We start from the raw sequence: 21,113 nt of genomic DNA, 5'->3' as shown, positions 1-21,113 counted from the left end.
GCCAAAAACTGCAGTAGAACAGTCAGCTTTCTCTGAAACTTGAAAAGAAAAGCAGTATTGAGCAATGCATATCCAATACATTTAGTGAACACCAAGATAGAAGTACTTTCCAGTTTTGCCTTAAGAGACAGAAGAATCTTTAGTTGCTGCAAGAGCAGCATAAAGTCAATTCAGTCAACAGTTTAGCTGCAGTAATTGCAGAAAAAGCTGCCCAAAAAGGAGCTACTGCTGCCATCTTGTGGGATCTCTGTCTCCCCACAGCATAAATCCTGATCCTGTCTTTAACAGCTTACCTCTTGTAGGCTGAATGGTCATTTTTCACACTGCACTTCATATTTTTCAGCTCATCTAGTACTGCAAACATGTTGATAAATTTGCCCAGTGTGATCAGATATGCTTCAGAGACAAAGTCTTTTCTCCTCTCTGCATGGCACAAGCGTCTCACCTCCCCACAAAAACGTTCAATTGCGTTTCTCTAACAAAACAAAAAAGTAGAGTCAGAGAGTAAAAGCCACGATGTTTCCAAGCAAGATTTATCACACAACTAGAGTTCTGACACCTGTAAGTCTTCCCCTCTAAACAACAGTCCACTTCTGTGCACCTTTAAGAGCTAATGAAAAGTACCAGTGAAGGAGAAAAACATTTAAGGCATGGGAGGCCAACAGCACATGAGCACAGCCTTTCCAGCTTCACCTCCATGCACTACAAATGTCGTAAGGGATTTCAGCCACAGAACCTGCCTGGCACAATTGGAAATACTATTTGCAATTTGAAGCCAGAGAAATTTAAAATCCCCTTGAAACAAGTGATTTTATATCAGAATAGTGATTAATGTCAGCATGTGCCAATTTGCAAAACCATCCTTGCACATGGCTATTTGAAGGCTTATTTCCAAGTGTGCACCAGAGCCATCTGAGATTGCAAGTACAAATAGAAACTTCAGAAGTAAAGAGGAATCTGTTCTGAGCTTAGGGCAATAATCTTGAATGAAAAAAGATTTTTGTCGTCAGTAAGATCCATTAGTTTAGGAAGATGACAGAAAATGCTACACTGCATTCATTCTCCTGTGTGCTTCATGGTTTGCAAGCTCTAGTTACTCTGGCTTTCTCAGAAAAATGCCAGGAAACAGCCTCCATCCATTGAATAAAGTGGCAAGCTGCTTGCACAGGAGGAGAGAGCAAGACAAATGGCTGTTCTCCAGCCCATATTTAGTTTGGGTGGCTGGCAGGTCAGAAAAACCAAGTTAGCTTGCCTCAAGTATGAATTTCTTGTTGAGGCTTGTAGAACTCTCAACCACCCAACAAACAGTCTCTGTGCCTTGATGGTCTTATGTATACACATGAAATGTGTTGTATTTCTATTTCCTTTCCTTCCACGGTGTCAGGGACCACGTGCAATTACCTTCTATTTTATCCTCAAAGTCTTAATGAAGGAACCTCTTTTCGGTGGCGTGCAGCAAGAGAACAAAGGGCAATGGGCAGAAAGTGGAACACAGGAAATTCCAAACAAACACAAGGAAGAACTTATTTACGGTGAGAGTGGTGGAGCACTGGAAGATGCTGCCCAGAGAGGTTGTGGAGTCTCCTTCTCTGGAGACGCTCAAGAACCACCTGGATGCCTCCCTCTGAGACCTGCTGTAGGGAACTGCCTTAGCAGGGAGCAGGATTCAACAATCTCTACAGGTCTCTTCCAACCCCTGCAATTCTCTGATTCTGTGAAACTCCTCAAGTTGTTAATACAGGCATTAGAAATGCTGCCCCCTTCTGAGAGACCTTTTTTTCCCCCAAAATATAACGACTAGGTTGAGTACCTGAGCATATAATATTAAGCAAACAAAACAAGCATATAAGCTCGGTAACAAATTCTTAATTTCTATTCCTTTTACCTGGAAATACATAAAATTCATCAGCTTTGTGACTTCTGGCTCCAGCACTTCCACAGTTTTCTCATAAATTTCTACCCTGTTAGGCTGCTCGTTGCACTTAACCTGAAGAAATTAGAGAAATCATTATATTTACAGCTTTCCTTGATAAAGATTTTCCCTCAGAAACTAAGATCCCAAATGACAAGCTGGTAAACGTATTATAATCATCTTTACAATACAAATTTAAGGGATCAGTTGCTGGCTTTAATAAATCTATGCCATACTTCTAAGATTCAGTATGTGTTTAAAAACAAAAATTGAGATTTTTTCTCTATTATCTCTATTCTTTGCACTTTAGCATAAAAATATTTGCAAGCTGTTGCCAATTCACAGTTTTGGTCAGTATCAGATCATAACATTCTTCCCATCCCATCCCATCCCTGTATCACCATTCCCAGACACATTCACAGGATTTTATTTCTGTACACAGATCAAGAAAACACTGCGTAGCTCTGACAAGAAGAAAATGATCATCTAAAAACCTAGAAAGTTTAACACAAATGCTAATTATTATGTCCTATCACCTGTTAAACCTGCTCTGAATTTAAATATTTGGGGAAGAAAAAAAAAAGATGTCCAACCAGTTTCCAAGCATTAAGACACTGCTCTATGGCACGCACAGCTTGCTAACCCAGGGATCAAAGCAAACTTAATTTCAGAACTCATTACTAAATCTGTAACCAAAACAAGACAGAAGTCCACATGCTCCATGACGGTTTATTTTTGACCCTTTACCTGGGGAATGGCTCTTGAGCAGCTCCTCCAAGTATATAACATGACAGCATATTCCTGGCCCTCTTCTAACATTTCATTCTGCAAGAGAGACACTCAGTAATAATAAGGCAGTGTAAAACAAAGGAGTTAAATTCACTTCTCTGCCATCGTTCCAAAGAAAACTTTTTCTTATCAGGAAGTGTATGTGCAAACGTGCACTGCAAGCTAAAAGATACATCTTACTGCATGTATGTAAAATAGCATTGCTATAGTAGACAGGTGCAGCTGGCATACTGTATGAATCAGTGCTGTTTCTACTTAAAGAAACATAACAGTTGAATTGATCAGTTACAGATGCCCAGCTTGGACAACAGCTAAAATATTCTATCTACTCACAGTCTTGTTTTAACATTCAACCTAACTCTGAGAAAATGCTTACCACCCAGAGACTGTAGGTAATCAAAACAGTCAAAACAAGTTAAGAACTTGCCAGATAATTTTAAAAGCAGGTTGAAAACTGCCTCCTGAAAACATTACAGGCAACTTCTTTTCTGTGACCACAATTCTTACAATGAAATGCAAAATGACACATTATTCTCTTTCATTCCAGGTAGCAGAGAAGTATCTACCTGAACACCTACATACCATGCTAGAGTGGACTGTAGCTTGCTCAATGTATCTCGCAATGCCAGTGACAAACGCATTTCTGTCCTCAAAGTTAGTGTTGAAGTTCGGCTGCAGAGAAAGCAAAACATCGAATCAAACTCTTGGTAAGGAAAATCATTTTTATATATCGTAAATGTGAACACTTTTGTTGTTGTTTTGTTTGTTTGCTTTTTAAGAGTACACGTTCTTGCAAAAGAACTGCAAATGTTTTTTTTCTAAAATGACAGCAGACCTGGTAAAGCAGAGATGATGGTGGGGGTTCAATACACGGTTGCTGATCTGGCAATGGTAATTCTTCCAAGAGATCCACATTGGATAAGGCATCCTCCAGTGTTACTTGAGCAGTCATTTTGCACCTGTGGTTAAAAAAATACATCCATATGTATGTATATACATATATGTATGTATACATACATGTACATGTAGTTGTTTATATATATATACACATCTAACTATATAAACAGAAAAAAAATGAATACCACAAAGAGCAGGGAACCATCACTACTGACGGAAACCGGTAGTTTCCCTTTGATGAGGACATATCCTAGACACCATAATGGAAGGGGACACAGTCAAACCAAAACCCAGCTGGTTTCAGTATGCAAGTTTAAAACGAATGTTAGGATTAATGACCTCCTCCTTACTTTATGACTTCAGAAATGCTTCTCTTCCTCCCTGCCACACCAAAAACAGAGGAAACACCAACATCAAGTTCACAAGAAAAAAGGACTGCCCTCAGATGTAATCACGAGGACAGCAACATCAATCTGAAGTTAAAAATAAATAAATGAAGAAACCACCGAAGACAACCAAGAGTAAAAGCAAAAACCAAAGCAGAGGAAAGGAAACACTCAGAACCGATAAGCCACCTGCCCTCAGAGACCAACCAGCACACTGAGCTGCCGCTGCAAAACCAACAAACCACATACGGAGAGAGCTCGCCGACAATTCCTAACAACTACTGTCAGACAGGTCTGCAGGCCTTTTGATTATTGAAACCACGGCTCCAGCTCTGCTTCCAGCCCGAGCAGGTAAGTTTTCATTAAAATAAATAAATAAGCAGTGCATATGTTGTGCAACTTGCAATCCCTGTTGAAAAATGACGAAGGACAGGACTGACAGGAGTGCTTGCTGACAGAGCTGCCCACACTCAGCACTGCTCCTTCACAGCCAATGAGGTTATTCTTAAATGATGGGCAGGCAAAAGCCATGGCATCTTCTCTTCAATAAATAAACAAATGCCAAAAGAATTCCATATCTGGGCACAAGTCCCACAAGGAAGTTGAACTGTCAACAGTTTTAGCCTGGAGGAAAACAAGAGGGAGTTGCTAAGAAGTCAGAGCACCACAAGTAAACACTATTTTAATATTTTTGTTCTGAGTATCTATAGATCAAGCTTCAGCTGAAGTACAAACCAACACACTTTACCTGGGATAGTTTAACTGAGAGGCTTCTTCCAACTTGAAACTTCCCCTCCCTGTAGGCTCGTGACCAAAACAAACTCCCACCCACACAGCTCCACTGGGCCTCACATCCATGGGACAGATGTACGCACAGCCCCCCCATGCTGCCACACTGGATAGGCAAATGGCCACAAAACACTGCTCCATCCCTGCTCCAAAACCCATAGTGAAAAAATGGTTGCCTATTATACACTGAAAACTACTGCACTTATCCACACAAAAGGGAGCTGTCGTTTAATGGAATAGAAATGGCCAGGTCTCCCCTCACCAGCACCGGTGAGGCTGCACATGGAGCACCGTGGCCATAGCTGGAGCAACATCTCTGGGCCCCATGGCACAAGAGACACATAGATATATTGCAAAGAGTCCAACAGTGGGCCACCAAGACGCTGAAGGGACTGGAGCACCTCTCCTGTGAGGAAAGAGAGAGCTGAGACTGTTCAACCTGGAGAAGAGGAAGCTCAGGGGGATCTCATTAGTGCCCTTAAATACCTGAAGAAAGGATGCACAGAGGTCAGGTCCAGCCTCCTGTCAGTGGTGCCCAGTGTCAGGACAGGAGGCCGTGGGCACAAACTGGCACACAGGAGCTCCCACCGAACACCAGGAGCACTCCTGTGCTGTGCAGGTGACAGAGCTGCAGCACAGGCTGTCCAGAGGCTTTGGGGTCTCCTCCTTGGGGATCTCCAGCAGCCACCTGGATGTGGCCCTGGGCACCCTGCTCTGGGTGGCCCTGCTGCAGGGGCTGGAGCAAGTGGGCCCTGAGGGCTCTGCCAGCCGCAGCCATGCTGTGATCCTCCTCCCTCTCCTCAAACACAGCTCCGTTCGCCAGCGTGGAAGAAGAGCGAAGGATACAGATACTAGAAAAGTAATTTAAAAATATTAACCAAAGGATAAGCAAAACCCAAACTCCCTCTCACTTACACTGCTGTCTATTTAACAGCACCACAGCACCAGTCTGAGAAACTCCCCTCAGCAGGGTGGATGCGCAGAGCTACGAAAGAAAGACTTCCTGCTGTCCCTCAGACTGTGAGAAGAACCACAGGAGAGTACATTTTTTCCAAGCCCTTCGGCATGATTTCACAAAGATAGAAGAGCATTTTGTCAATTGGGAGAATGTAAGCACACGGGCGCAGACAGTTACAAAAGCCCTCTTGTTCTAAGGTTGCTGACAGACTCCCTTGGTAACTGCCATCCACACACTTGGGTGTTTGGCTGGCCAAGCCACCATTTTGGCACGCTGGTCCCCCACTTTTCCTATCCTATTATCTAGCAAGACGTGAATGAAGAAACTCCTTTCTGCCCAGCTTTGACACATTTGCATATGTTGAGACCAGCAGAGGAAAGGCAGCTGGAACTTGGCTTGTTCTCTGCACCAGCCCTGCGACCTCAGTGGGAAAGATTTTCTTCAAGGTTCCTTTTTCTTCCCCCACTTAAGTATCATGAAAAATCACTTAAGGAAACTAAAATTCCCAAGACACAAAACTGAACAGTTTTGCCTCCTTGAGACTGATCAGTATGAGTTCTTATAGGTGAAACTACTGGGCCGCAGCACTAGTATTTCAACAGATTCCCTTTTGGCAGAGAACATAAGAAACTTCAAATACCTCCTTTAAAAAAATCACAAACCACAGTCTGATTATGAGTTCACCTAAATGAGAAGAGATTAAAGCACTGTAGTTACACTGATAATTATAGCTATACTGGTAAATATACTCAAGCAGCAAGGTTTACTTTCTTACTACACTTCTGTGATGCTGTATTTTCAGCTGAGCACCCACCTGGGATTTTCCAGGACTGATTCACTCAAGCAGAAGACATGAATTACTTCAAAACAATCCCTTTTTTTCCCTTTTTTCTTTTTCTGCTGTCTTTGCATCACAACCCATCATTATGGCACTGAAGTCAAAATGCATTCCAGGAACACGCTTTCCTGGACATAAACAACTTAATTAAAAGCCATTCGTTATCTCACATCCTCCCTCCAGGAGAATCACACACATCTGCATGCTGGTTAGCTAAATTTTAGTGTGTGATGAGCACACCCATCTTCCTAAGCAGGAGAAAGCAGTGTCTGTGCTGATTCCCAGACTCTTTCCAGACTGCAAAGCCAGCAGACAAGAAATCCCTGTCTCCTGCACAGACAAGCATCAGTCTTACCATGCAAATTCCCACTGCATCCAAGGGTCAGAGGTATCAATCATGGGGTGTTTTTTTGTTTGTTTGTTTTAGGGCAACACCACTGATTAGCTTGAATTAAGATAATCTTTCTTTTCATTTGTGGAGGAGACAAGCACCAGACGGGCCTGACCTGCTCAGAACAGTTTGCAGTGCAGAGAAGCTTACTGTGCCATCTCCACGACATTTTGTCCAGATGAAAAACAAAAGAAAGAAAGGCACCAGACTCTGAAGTTCCTGTAGCATCATTTCCATCTTGATCTAACTTCAGAGCTGGCTTAGTATTGAAACATATTCAAACAAAAGATCTGCCAATCTCTTTTAAATGTTGTAATTCTGTATCGTTGTTAACAGCTATGCACTGGCATGGCACACAACACTTTGCTTAGTGTTGCTCTGGTATTTAGAGAAGGTGAGGGTCAATCCTAACAGATACACCATTTCCACATCTCCATCTTTACAGAATAACATCTTAGCTAAAGATTAATTCCAAGCATACCAGAAAATGCTCAGTGTGCATCTTTCAGCCTTGCTCTTGAAGGCCTCTTGGTAGTTGGGCAGCCCGGTCTGGTGGTTGGCGACCCTGCCCACAGAAGGGGGGTTGAAACTAGATGATCTCTGAGGTCTTTTTCAACCAAGGCCATTCCATGATTCTATAACAATTCTATGACGATAGTTCAGACTAGTTTTCCCCTCACATTCTTGGGGCAAAGATGTAGCTCTCCCTGCAGGGAGACGATGCTGGGAGTGGGCATGGTGGATATGACTGGACTAGACAAGCTGAGGGGTCTTTTCCAACCCGAACAATTCTATGAGTCTATGAAAGAGGACTGCTATAATACTACTCCACTCTCAAGATCAACTTTTTTTTTCTTTTTTTTTAATCCCCAACACCCAAGGGAATTAAGGAATTATTTTTTTAAATAAGGAAAAAAAAGAAAAAAACACTTTTGAGTTTTTAAGATATCTTCTAGGGATAGAGTTACACAGGTCAAATTAATTATCAGAGAAGAAATCAGAAGACAACTCATGCACAGCCTGTAATTACCTAGAACAGGAAAATGATGCTAGATGTTAGGAGATAGTTGTTAAGCACGTTCAAGAAACAGCACACAAAATCCTGCAGATGTAAGTGAGTTTAAATAACTGTATGCTTCTTGAGACCTCCTTGCAAGTACAGAAATCACCAAGCATTTCCTCTTTCACTTCTTCTTCCAGAACCAAGACTTCCACAGAAACAACCTCTAATGGCCTCAAGGATCTACCTAGCTGAACTTGAAGAAAACTTCAATTCTCAGTGTAAGTTCAACCTTGTAACTGGGCTTGCTAATCTCTACCTGCTTTCTTTTCCATCATTCACTCAAAGTCCTGAAAATCCAGAAATCTTTACAGATTTATCCGCACAGAACCATCACAGCAGTAACCCAGCACTCCTCTACTTGGAAGATTGGTAACAGCAGCAGATAACATCCTGGATATGTTGACAGTTTCCAGGTGGTTTCTGCCAGCAGCTCCTTAGAGCAGATTCTTTGTCACTACTGCACCCAGGACAGAGAAGGTGATGCACTCAACTGCATCTATTGCCACCGCATGCTCATAGCATGCTCTAAAAGGAAAACTTCCCTGAAAAACAAAGAAAAGGTTTAGCTGATAGCACGGCACAAGAGAGATCTGACAAGTGAACAGGCAGTGCCACAGAGAGAGAATCTGTCTTGATCACTGGGGTTAGAGAAGCAGACACAGCAACCAAGCTCAGGCTTCCCTGGCAGGAAGGACTGCAACAAGGAACCGTTGTAGACACAGTAACCTCTCTGGACCTTTACTTCAAGATGATGCCATTTTTGTCACGGTTTTACACAGTGCGCAAGTCAGACCACGGGGATTCATCTATACCACCATTTTTTGGACACCATTATCTTAAATATCCATTCAAAAAAGAAATTCCCAATGTATTTACATTAAACCATCATTCCCAAGCATACCTGAGGATTAAATGAGTGCAAATCCACTACAAACACAGAATCATACTTCTAACAGCCCAAAAGTTACAAAATCCGCGAATGCATTTAAAAAAAAAAAAAAAAAAGGTGACACCAATGAAATTTTTTGGAAAAGCATACCCTGTGGCTGCTATAACTACACTATGAGTCCCTGCAGCTCTACAGGAGAAGCTGCACCAGCAGCTCTGAAAGCAGCCCAGGCAGTCAGGGGATGCAGGCGATGTACAGCTGCACCCACAACGATATAAGCTCTTAAAACCAGCATGAACCCAACCCACATGCCAGGGGCAGTATGAGAATACTGCTGAGGAAAGCAAAGGGGCCTGGGGGTGTTCAAGGAATTGGTTTTGGTAAGGTCATGTTCTACATAACCCAAGAAGATCTCAAGCATTGAAATTTATAAGTGAAAGAAAGATTTTTTACTCCAATTCCAAAATCCTTAAGGTTGGGTTTAAACAATGTATCAAAAAACTGCTGGATTACAGAAGCTCTAGAATATTTTATGACTTCAGAGATGAGAACATCGTTTAATCTGACTGAAAGCAGGTGCCGGGAAGAGATTCTCTCTGTCTTTTTGCAGGCCACTGGAAGCATTTCTCATTTTGTGTTTAAACAGATGCACTGCATTTCCAAGTGCTTGTGCATGTTCCCAGGCTCAAAATAAGACAAAAAGGAAGTCTGTCTGCTCTTTAAACAGCACTTCCTCTGACACTGGCTCTCTTCCCTCCCAAGTCTGCAAAAGCATCTTTGAATTTCAAATTAAATGAAGAATCTTAAATTAAGCCTAGCGTGGGTACTGAAAATTACAATTGCATTGCAACTCAGGAATTCAAACATGCATCTACATGAGGGTTTTTTGTGTTTGTTTGTTTGTTTTAATTAAGCTTAAATAAGTAAATGAAAAATAAGCAGATCAAAGCTTATCCTAGTTTTTAGGGCAGGATACAATGACGAAAATGAGGGAAATTCTACATTCTCTGTAAGCATAGCATTTAAGGAAGGGAAAAATAAGTAATCCCTGGCTTGTATCAGAAATAGCGACGTCAGCAGGAGAAGGAAATAACCATCCCACTGTGCTCAGCCCCAGTGGGGCTGTAACTCAAGTGCTGTGTTCAGTTTTGGGCCCCTCACTGCAAGAAAGGCATTGAGACCCTGGAGCGCATCCAGAGAAGGGCAACAAAGCTGTGAGGGGTCTGGAGCACAAGTCTACAGAAAGCAGCTGAGGGAAATAGGATTGCTTAGTATGGAGAAGAGGAGGCTCAGGGGAGGCCTTATCGCTCTCTACAACTACCTGAAGGGAGGTTGTGGTGAGGTGGGGATTGACCTCTTCTCCCATGTAACAAGCAATAGGACTACAGGGAAAGGCCTCAAGTTGCACCAGGGGAGATTCAGGTTGGACATTAGGAAATGCTTCTCCAAGAGCATGGTCAGGTACTGGAACGGGCTGCCCAGAGAGGTAGGGGAGTCACTGACCCTGGAAGTGCTCAAGAACCGTGTAGATGTTGTACTGAGGTACATGGTTTAGTAGGAAATAGTGGTGATAAGCGGACGGTTGGACTGGATCATCTCAGAGGCCATTTACAACCTTGGTGATTCTGTGATTCTATGTTCTCTAAGGAAGAGGAGCAAAAGCATTCACCAGGCCAGTAGGAAAAAACTAAAAAAGATGACTGAATGGTCAGTTAAACTGCAGTGTGTGGGACAAACCTCAGTGAACTCCATAGGAAACAATGACAACATTCTCACAGGAACAAGCTTGGTCTACAGAGCAGAAGTTGTTTAGTTTTATCTCTGTAGCAATGCAACATTTCACCATACTTCTATGCTACTGGCTTGCAGAAAATCAATTAAATCAATTAAATCATTTTTCTATGAAGATAAATTGTTTCAATACTCCTTGCAATGTTCCTACTCAGGATAAATCATGAGACTGATCGCAAAAGACACCAGAAGGTAAGAGTCAACAAAAAGAATGGATTTTCCCTTCCAAGAGCAGTACAGCAATGACCACAGTGCTTTCCCCCTCCTCCCCCCCCCCAAACTTCCAAGATATCTCCCAAAATTTCACTTCTGTTTTATGTTAATTTATGGTCTGATTTTTGGGTGGTCCTGTGTGGACCCTTATAGGCCCTCTCCAACTCAGGATGTTCTACAACTCTATGAACTAAACCTCAAAAGCAGCAGCTGATCAACTGCGTATTCTGAGTACGCAGAAACAATTTTATTAAATTGATAAGTAAACTGCTTCAGAGATAAGCAATATGCCAGATCTGCTCTGTGTGAATGCTCTTTTTCAGTGCTGGGTTGACAGAATCTGCCTTTTTGTGAAGGGGATTAATGCAGCGTGGTATTTTTTTTTGCAAGAGTGGAGCTATTCTGTGTTCCTAAGCAACAGATTAGCATAAACTGAAGGAGCAAATAAAAATGCTTTTCACATAATTTATTGACCCACCTTATTAAAGTAAGAGACCAAAGGAAGCAGGCAGCAGCTGACAACCCTTTATGCAACAGATCTGGCACACAGCTCAGCTTTCAAAAAGCAGCTTGCATTTGGAATAAACAAGGCTCAGTAAACATAAAAGGGAAAACTAAAAATTCCAGCGCTGAATTATCCCACCCAGCGACACAGCAAATCCCAGAAGGGTCACATCAGGGAAATGGTTCACCTAGAACCAGGCTCCTGAGTGCACACAGCACTTGACTAACTCCCCTTCTCTTTCTCAGGGCAGCAGTCACAGCCCCAAGCTGCCAGAGTTTAAGGAGCATTTGGATGCTGCTCTCAGACATAGGATCTGAATTTTGGGTGGTGCTGTGTGGAACTGGACTTTATGGTCCTCCTGGGTCCCTTCCACCTCAGAATATTCTATGATTCTGTTCTTTTCCCTTCACACAGTTCACCTCTCCCCTGTTGTTTAATCTTTTCTCCTTGTCTTGCCGTGCTGTCCCACTGCTCCATCTGCTGCAGCTGTCCTCAACGCATTTTCTCCATGCCTCCATTTCAGATTCTTCCGCTGCTGCAGGAGCTCTGCAAACCAGTTCCTGCTGTGCCACATGGATGCGCTCGGAGGCAGCACTGCATGGCACTGCTTTGGGAATGGTTCAAAAAGGTACACCTCAGTGCATGCACTGGAAACAGCAGTGGCTGGTAGGCAGAGCACCTGTCTGCCATGTTATAGGTGAGAGAGCCACAGGGACTGAAAGGCCAGCCTGAAGTCCTTAGATGCTAATATAAACAACAACCAAGTTCTCGAACTGTACCTTCATTTCACGAGGGAAAGAAAACAAAACAGAAAATAGTGCTTTTTTTTCCCAGGGACTGCACTCTTTCCAAGCCATTTTCCAGACAAAAAGCTAATAGTCTTCACTAGTGACTTAAGTTTTCATTTTCCTTTAAATGGGCTCATCGCCTGATGAGTTTCATTCTTTCATTTTCATACAGCAAATGAAAATATGCAGCCTCAGTAAAGATTCTTCATCAAAAGCTTTACTTGTGGCATCACCTGAAAAGTATCCACACGCCCATCTTGAGCAATGTGTCCTAACAGTTTACCTGAACTTCACGTTCAGAATGTAAAATCCAGCACACTCTCCTATTGATTTGGCAGAAATCAGTGAACTCACTTGAAATAATTGGGGCTGTATTGAGAGAAGAACAGAACTCAAGCTGAGGTCTATAGCATTTTTATTTCCTGCCAATGAAGTGTCCATGCCCTCATCAGAACTGAAGTATGTTTAGGTATCACGTAGCAACACTGTATTTTTAACCCAGATCTTGGAGACAAATCTCTTACATAGCTGTAGCGTATTAAAGTCAGCATCTCTGGGAGCTCCATGTTCCAATCCACAGCTGGAATCCCTACCTAGCACACCAGCTCTTGAAACACAGGTGCTAACACAATGCTACAGTGCTGGTTTTGAAAGCTGGCTATTTTTTCTTAAGAACAACATCACTACTTTAATGCTCTAATGAATGAATGCAATATAGAGTAAAGACACTCAACTCTAGTAATTATTTGTGAGAGACAGTCATCTGAAAAGCACAAGTCTACCCTTTCTCTAAAGTATTAACATACCCTTGGGTGGAGGAAGGGAAGGAGGAAAGGTATTCTGTGCTCCAAACGAATAATCCTTGAGCTTACCAACTTGTTTGCTCATTCTATCACAGACCTACAGAAAGCCATCCTGCGAGAGGCTGCTGAGGGAGACACCGCTGAACTGGAATATCTAACTCCCAGTAGCTGCTCTGAGTATGAAGTCATGGTGCAGCTCCACTTGGAACCAGAGAACAGCTGCCCGGCCCAAAGACCATCACATTCACCTTTATTTCTCTATGAGAAGGAATGCAAGTCGCACCAATGCATCTGACATTTGTTACATCACTACAATGACAGATGTCGATCAGTGCAAGCACACTCACAACAAGCAAGTCGTACTCCGAGCTATCGGTATCACGCAGCAAAGTGGTGTACCCCTGATCCCTACAAACATAAGCCTCTAAGGACAAGTGTACAGCACAGAAGTGTCCTAAGCTGATGTCTGTAGCTTATAATACCATTACTGAAGTCTCAGGGAGTTTTGGGGTGTTTTGTGGCTATTTCACAATGCTGAAACATCCTTCTTCTATGTTCCCATGACTGTTGCCCACACACACAAAAGCCAAATATAGGTGGGTTTGTTACACAGTCAAGTAACAACATAGCCAAATTTTGAGGTCAGACTGGATGAGCTTGGAGGTCTTTTCCAACCCTGGTGATTCAATGACTCAAAACCCAACAAAAAAAGGAATGAGGTTATTTGGTCTGTCAGAGCTCGCCTGTAACAAGTTTCATAGTCTAAATATCAGGCGTTTCCAAACCTGTTACATTCACTACCTGCTCCCAAGTTCTAACAAAACTCAGAAGCATTTAAAGGAATCGCAATCCCACACACATGCATGGATTCACCTGAACCGCATCACTGGCCGTTCACACTTAGCCTGTGTCAAGCTCCTCCAGCTTCCCTACAAAAACAAGCACTGAGCTTGGCTCAGGAGTAACTGCTTGCTAAGTTTGGGCTTGCCATAGTAAATACAGCTATTTAAGATCATATAAACAACAACAGTTGAAAAACCAGCACTGTCATTGTTGACAGAGAAGCCGAGTCAATCATGTGGCTGACTTCTGCTGTGACATAACGCGCTGCCCAACACTGAAGTTTACTTTTACTCGCTGGTACAGCAAAGGAACCACAAGAAGAATTTGCCCCAAGAATGCAGAGCAATGACTGTAAAATGAAACTGTCCTGACTCACGTGTAAAATATATACGGAAATTATGCTAAAATTTGTTTTCTTTTGCATAACAGTGCAAGTGATCCTAGCAGCTTCCAGGCCAGCAGATGAATAAAACGGAGCCTTTATGAGGATTTTTTGTTCCACTTTATGTAACTTCAGAGCTCCCATGCAACTCCTCTGAAGCTTCCATGCTTTCAACAAACCTCAGTCCGAGCATCTCAAATCTCTGAGAAGCAAAACAAGGAATAAAAGTCTGATGATCCTGAGAAACAGGTTATGGAAAGACTGTGACAACCACTCTCAGGAACCAGTCACCTTCCAAGACTCAGATTTGTTCAGTAGACAAATGATTCTTTGAGCTCTGAATATCACGTTGAGTTGGAAGGGACTTTTAAAGGTCACGTAGTCCAGCTCCCCCACAACGAACAGGGATCTCAGTCAGAAGCTTTAAGGTAACCCTGTTGAGCACAACTCAAACACCGCCCCATTCTCCTCCTTGTGATCCTCAGCAGTGCCCATTCAGCACCCCACATTCTGCAGGCTGCTTCCAAGCACCCCCACCTCTTTCCTGGTCCTCCCAGCTACAGACCCAGCTACCCTGCCCACACCAGCCAGACCTCACAGACCTCTTGTTTGGGAATGCTTAGGAAGCCTTTTGCATTAGGCCAGGAGGAGCTCTGTGCTGAAAAAGCCAGGGTTTTTAGAAGGATGCAGGGAAATGTGAGATAAGGATGAGAAGCAGAAGAGCGCTGATGTGAGAACCAGCACCAGTTTCAAGCACGCAGCTTACAAACGCAGCCCGAACATAAAAAACTCTTTGTATAGATGCAATTTTTAAGTGCAATCCAGAAAATGGAAAGTTACCTTACGATATTATCGGAACCTCCCCTCTAAAAAACACACTAACACACGGGGAAGTTTTCAGAATAGAATGCAACAAGCAAGAACGCAACGAGGACAGGAGCTGCAATTAGAGCCTAGGCTTTGTGCCCCCCCGCAGTTACCGTAACGCTGTGTGACCCTCTAACTAAGGAGAAAACCCCTCAGACAGCTTTCCTCCCCTCCAACGCACGCTGTGCAGCCACAGGGCTCCCTGCTATACATAACGACGCACATGCCCAAACTCTACCCAGACCCCCCGCCGAACGGTGCGCTAATACGGCCCCCACCGAGGCATCGGGAGCTTACGGCCCCCGCCCCAGCAGCCCCAACCCATCAGACGGCACACAAAACCCAGGGGCGGACACCGAGAGGAGCGGCGGGACGCGCTCCGGGCGCAGCGCTCCGGACCGGGCAGGGGGCGAGGCCACACCCGAAGCGCCGCCGCCGCCGCCGCGCTGGGCCCGGCCGGGCCAGGCCGCTCCGCCTCCCGGGAAGCGCTGCCGCTGCGGTTGCTCACCCGCTCCGCGCCGCCGGCTCCCGGGAACGGCGCTGCCCGGCGGCGGGGACCAGTCCGGGGCTCGGCTCGGCTGAGAGCGGCGCTGGGCCGGCTGCTCGCTCCTGGGCCGCGCCCGGCGGGGAGTTTCCTGTGTGAGTCACCGGACTGGGAGCCGCGCAGGGAAACACCCTTCCTGCGACCCAGCCCCTCCTCCCGCCGCCCGTCCCAAGCCTGCCGCCCCTTCCCTTCCTTCCCGCCCGGGCCGGCCCCTCCTCCCGCCCGGCCTGCCGGCCTCTTGCTCAGACAACGGCGGCTTGTTTCCTTGGTATACGAAAGGCCGTGCGCCCGGCCGAGCCGCACTCCGAATGCCTGAGGGGACGGCGGTCCCGGGTGACATTCGTCTGTGTGGAAAACTAACGTGGTTTCTTTCCTTCCCTTCACCTCTTTGGCAGGACGGTGAGCCCAGCAGTAAGGGTCGAGGATCTAACCTTATGGAACCAAAGGGGATGCAACCCTCTAAAAGTATTTCCTCTAGGTGGTGCTCATGTATGGCTTTATTCCGTAGCTGAAGCGCTGCTGTTAATAGAAAACCAGCAAAACCAAGAACGTCTATTTCCCCACCTTTGATTTTTCTATGAAACACAACGACCACGTAAGTACTTCCCCCGTTTAAAACGTGCTTACCTCTTTCAGAGTGCTCTCCTACTTGCAGTTCTGCTTTTCTTCCGTTTCTTCATCCTTCATCAGATGAACGTGGAGGCATTATCACAATACGAAACTGCTGCTGCTTCCTCACAGGCTGTCAGAATCGCTGTGAGTGAGGGTAGGCTGGGTAAACAAACCTGCTACGGGTAGGGGTTACTGCCAGCTTACAGCTTGGAAAGTTCCAGAGCACCTTGGTATTTCCCCAAAGCCTGCTTGCTTGTAATTGGATTAAGTTGTACCCAACATTTTTCACTATTGAAGTCTTCTGCCGGCATCAGCAAACTAGGCAGTACTGCTGGAGCAAGCAACTTTCTGTCTTTGCTTTCAACAGCTGATGGGCTGGGTTTGGGGTTTGTGTTTTGGTTTTGGTTTTTTTTTTTGCTGAGAAGAGAACAATGATCCTTCACTTGGTGGTGTTTTTTTCGAGTTTCCATTGTACTAAGCTTCCTTAAATAGCCTTCTTGTCATAGCCTCGGGAAAGTGGGAATAAGTTGCAAAGGCCATCATTCTCAGTACTTCAACTACAGTCTTATCAAATTATTCCACCCGTTCCACATCATCAAGAATTCTGACAGTCTGTGGAGAATTTCTGCATCATTTCAGAAAGTTACCATTTCACCACGTTCCTGGCATATCTTCAGTTATTTTTCCAGCGCTGATCTATTCAAGTTTACTTTCTAGGATGTGGCTGCTTGTTCTTCTCTGAGAGGATATTTCCATAATGTATGTTATAGAATTGATTGCATTGGAAGGGAGCCTTAAAGGCCGGCTAGTTCAACTCCTCTGCGAAGAACAGGGACACCTACAGCTACATCAGGTTGCTCAGAGCCCCACCGTCCAGCCTGACCTCGAATGTCTCCAGGCACGGGGCAGCCACCACTTCTCTGTGCAACCTGTTTGTATCGATGGAATTAATTTCACCCATCACAGCCCGTGATCTGTAGCTTCTTAGCTCAGTGAAAACTGCAGAAGACAAGCAGAGCCAGACGCTTCTGTTTCTAGCTGATACTGCAAGCTACCATACGCTTTGTCATAAACCTAGTGCAATGAGGTTGTTTAATTAAAAAAACTCACCTTCATAATGAAAGATTGGTTTCATTTCCTTATCCCCAGTGAGCACAAAGTTGACAACAGCACTGCCTTAGTGCAGCACTTGGCCTCCATCAGCACTGAGACCTGTTCCCAAGCCACAAGTGAAGCAAGGGAGACTTGAAACATGCTGTGTCTGCACGCACTACACAGGGAACTTACTCTAAAGCTAAAAGCTCTCAGTGACATCTGATCAACAGCAGTTTGCCTCCAGCTGAGTGATACTGCTTAGACTTCCTGGGAGCACAGCTCCCACCTTTGCCAAAAGTCAGCCAGCACCAGGAGCGGCTGCTTCACCTTATCCTAAGGATTGGCTGACGTCCCAAGGTCTTCCCGTGCTCCGTCTGAAGCGTTTGAGTGACTGAGACATCTCCCCACTCGTGGAGCAGTGTGCTCTTCACTAACATTCCCATACTCAAATTCCATAACGTCAGCTGAAAAATACTGATAATTGACTATATGCAGCTTTTTTGTCTATCAAGATCTTTTCTACTTTTTTCTGCATTGGAATTAAAAGACGATCCCATTTCACCATCTAGATATCTACATTCTCATGTAACATGAGGCATGCTTATCAGTATTACATTCTGGAATGCCCCCATGACTCCTTGCTTTCCATTTTTGTGCAATTTAAGTACTGCAATGACTGTACTTGATGAAGGACTTCAGTGGGCCTTCATGACCAGCTTCTCCTTTTACTGTATCATCCCTCTTATTCTTGCACCAGTGAATACAGGCCTTCTGGGCCTGGCTAAAGATATACATATCTGCATATACTTGATCATTACCTGATGTCCTACCCACTACAAGGTAGGTGTGGCTTTTATGATGCCAATGACTAGAATTAGAATCTCAAACAGACCTTTCTTGGGTGGTATTTATTTAAACTCACTATTTAACCTGTCACTATTATCTTTACTGAGATCTGTAACACCAATTTGTTATGCTCCTGACAATTTCTGTACCTTACATCTGCATCAGATGAACATCAGATAGTAAGACAGTAAAAGTTTAACCCGATTCCCTGCAGATCAGATAAAGCCTTTGTTCAAAGCTCTATGCTAGCCATGCTAACCACAGATACCCACAAGATTATTTCCTGAATTCCAGCTGGTTTTGTTCTATTTTGAATTCCTTTCTCTGGGTTGTACAGTATTTGTCCAAGGTCTATGAATGAAAATCATCTGCAGAAACCCACAGGATTTCATTCCATGTCATTCTATGTGTAAGAACAGGTTAGACAGAAGTCCTGAGGTCCTGCTTATGTATAAGATGCTTATGTACTCCAGTTTTACACCTTTCCACCCAGCTATCTTAGTGATGAAGCTTCATAGCATGCCTACCTATCAATTTAATTTTTACCTGTTGAGTCCATACTGATCTTTTTATCCTCACAAAGGAGATAACGCAACACAGGAACGTGCCGTGATCTGTCATGATCCAACACAGAAAGGTATTTATGAAGCCACCATGGGGAATGGCCACAAGGACACCCAGAACAGGACACCATGCAAAACTACAAAGAAAAGTGGTAATTGTCTCCAAGTCAGTTAAAAAAAACCAAAACAAACCACACCTGCAGCAAAAAGTCAGCCAGCTGTCCACACTCTGAAAGACTGAAAAAAAATGCCTGACATAAGCAGTCAGTACACACTTAATTTTGCATCCGACATGACAAATGGTTTAAAGCAGAGCAAGACTATGGAACTACTCCATACTCCTGTCCATAAAATAGGGCTGTTGCTTCAGTTCTCAGGAGATGGGCAGAGCACTTGGAGAGTGTTTCCTGCGTCCATGTCCCATCTCTGCCAAGCAAGCAACACTCAAATATAATTCCCTCACTAGGACTCATCTAAGGCTCATCTAATGGTGGTCATTTTATTAGCTATCTAGATGCCATGACCAACAACCCCATACAGCTTTCCCAGCAATAAAAGCAGTGCAGGAACAAGTCACAGCATGATCCAATGACTACAAATTACAGAGATGTGGGAATGTTTTTCTATAAGCGAGCAAAAGAGCACAGGAGGAAAGCTGGCAACATGTAAATCTGTAGAGTTAATAAGACAAAAATGCAGCTGGGGGGTGGACTTTTTATGGTTTTTTATGAGCATGCAATTTAGAGATGGTCTTTTTAATCCACGCTACCAAGGAAACCATGCAATCAGCAACTGCTTGCTAACTGTTCTTGCTATCAATAGCTTGACACTAGCAAAGGTCCCGAAGGACCTAGTTAATTAGGAGGTTATTAAACTAAACAACAAAGAAAGCATTAGAGAATTGCTGAAATCTATTCTAACATGGGGCCTCGATATGATAAAAGATGACAGGAAAGAGAAGGAAGAGGAAGAGAAGTACTGAGGCTGATAGACAAGGGCCTCTACACTGTAACTTCTGACAGAGTGTACCCAGAAGTTAGAGAAGAAAAAATAAATTTGGAAATAAAGTGTAGAGTTAACTGTGACAGCATCCAATAATGCAGTTTTTCTTTTTTTTTTTTTCCCAAAGATTCTTAGACATCTGATGTAACATCTTACCTTGAACACTATAATCTTTTCTAATACCATTTAGCCAGATCCTTACTTTTAAGTACCTAAATCCATGCTTGCTGTTTCACCCAGATTAGTGCTGCTTTATAAAATCATTCACTCCTCCATGCTCAGAATCCCAAAAGAGCAAGTAAAGCATATACAAATGCTGCATCTTCTTGAAGAGAAGGATCCCAAATTTAAGATTCAAATCAGAGATAACTGACGGAAATTGGAATTTGTAAACAGTCAAAAACATCCAAAACAAATGGACATGGGGTGGAATCCAACTAACAGCACTGCTCTCTAAAGAGATCGGAAGATGTGAGACCTTTTTTTGATCTGAAATTTGAGCAAATAGCTGAAGTACCCAAAACTTCACTGAAAACCTCTTTTCTGAATAGGTAAACCTTTATTTAGCCACTGCCAGAAGGCCAATGAAAGGTCTCGGTAGCTTCACAAGCCATACGCACCAAAACCAAAGGACTTATTCTTCCACGGTTCTAAACAGAGAGAAAGGGAGGCCGTAAGATGGGTAAATTCAAGGGTATTCATCAGCTGAGTACTAGTGCTACACAAAAAGCTAAGCATAGAGGATGTCTCTGACTAGAATTGGCCACACTGCCACAGCCAGATTTTGTACTGTGCTTTTATGACAACAGAAGAGCAAATTAACATCGGAATTTGGTTGAAAAACTGTGTGCAAGCATCACCCACCTCCAATGTATGTGGAGGTATCTCTACAGAATGCAAGGTTATCTTCCTAATAGGAAACTGAGTGAAACAGAAAATTCTTTCACTAGCATTTTACTTACAAAATAAGTAAAAGCTGTAAAGGAATTTACTAGCAATCAGGTTTCCATCAGCAGGAGGGGCTGATTTTTTTTTCCCCCCCATACTTAGTCAATACTATCCAAGATCAGTCTAAGAAAAGCAGGAATTTCACTGAAGGTAAAGGTAACCGCTGCATACAACAGAAGAATAAACAACTGCTTCTTAAAATTTTCAAAAGCATGGAGTAGATGACACACATACACTCGAAAAGTAATAAGCCATTACATACAAGCACTGAACTACATTTAAAACTACTATTATGCTATTCAGTTTTACTCTGAATAAGCAGCATTTAGTGAAAACACACTTTCTGCATGCAGTACATAACACGGATTCTCAAATGAGAACCACTCATGCCAAAATGGC

At 43.6% G+C, this 21,113-nt stretch overlaps 1 protein-coding gene and 1 long non-coding RNA gene across 12 annotated transcripts in view; one reads left to right on the top strand and one right to left on the bottom strand.

Moving 5' to 3' along the window:
- The window catches only part of CYFIP1 (cytoplasmic FMR1 interacting protein 1), a 63,707-nt gene extending 47,070 nt beyond the window's left edge, over nt 1–16,637 (bottom strand). For 2 of the 5 annotated variants that reach the window (XM_004938458.5, XM_003640523.6), the window contains exons 1-6: nt 15,613–15,753; nt 3,537–3,660; nt 3,284–3,373; nt 2,660–2,737; nt 1,886–1,987; nt 294–475 (exon numbers count right to left, since the gene is read on the bottom strand). In XM_004938458.5, coding sequence (XP_004938515.3) covers nt 294–475; nt 1,886–1,987; nt 2,660–2,737; nt 3,284–3,373; nt 3,537–3,653 — 569 coding nt within the window. In that variant the 5' untranslated portion in view covers nt 3,654–3,660; nt 15,613–15,753. Of the gene's footprint in view, nt 1–293; nt 476–1,885; nt 1,988–2,659; nt 2,738–3,283; nt 3,374–3,536; nt 3,661–4,732; nt 10,981–15,612; nt 15,754–16,275 lie in introns of those variants that run through there. The other 3 variants (XM_046906215.1, XM_046906214.1, XM_015277764.4) reach the window with 2 other exon arrangements.
- On the top strand, nt 15,866–17,383 carry LOC101748607. Of its 7 annotated transcripts, none has more exons than XR_005845691.2 (3): nt 15,866–16,047; nt 16,157–16,243; nt 16,978–17,383. It is a non-coding gene; the product is annotated as a translation initiation factor IF-2-like (long non-coding RNA). The 7 variants fall into 7 exon arrangements; XR_006932622.1 differs by having other exon boundaries at nt 16,339–17,383; XR_001463979.4 differs by having other exon boundaries at nt 15,866–16,243; nt 17,031–17,383.
- Nucleotides 17,384–21,113: the final 3,730 nt, after the last annotated feature.

Source organism: Gallus gallus, chromosome 1, assembly GCF_016699485.2.
Source record: "Gallus gallus isolate bGalGal1 chromosome 1, bGalGal1.mat.broiler.GRCg7b, whole genome shotgun sequence".
In the NCBI taxonomy this organism is placed as follows: domain Eukaryota; kingdom Metazoa; phylum Chordata; class Aves; order Galliformes; family Phasianidae; genus Gallus; species Gallus gallus.
This window is presented reverse-complemented; position numbering and strand designations above follow the sequence as displayed.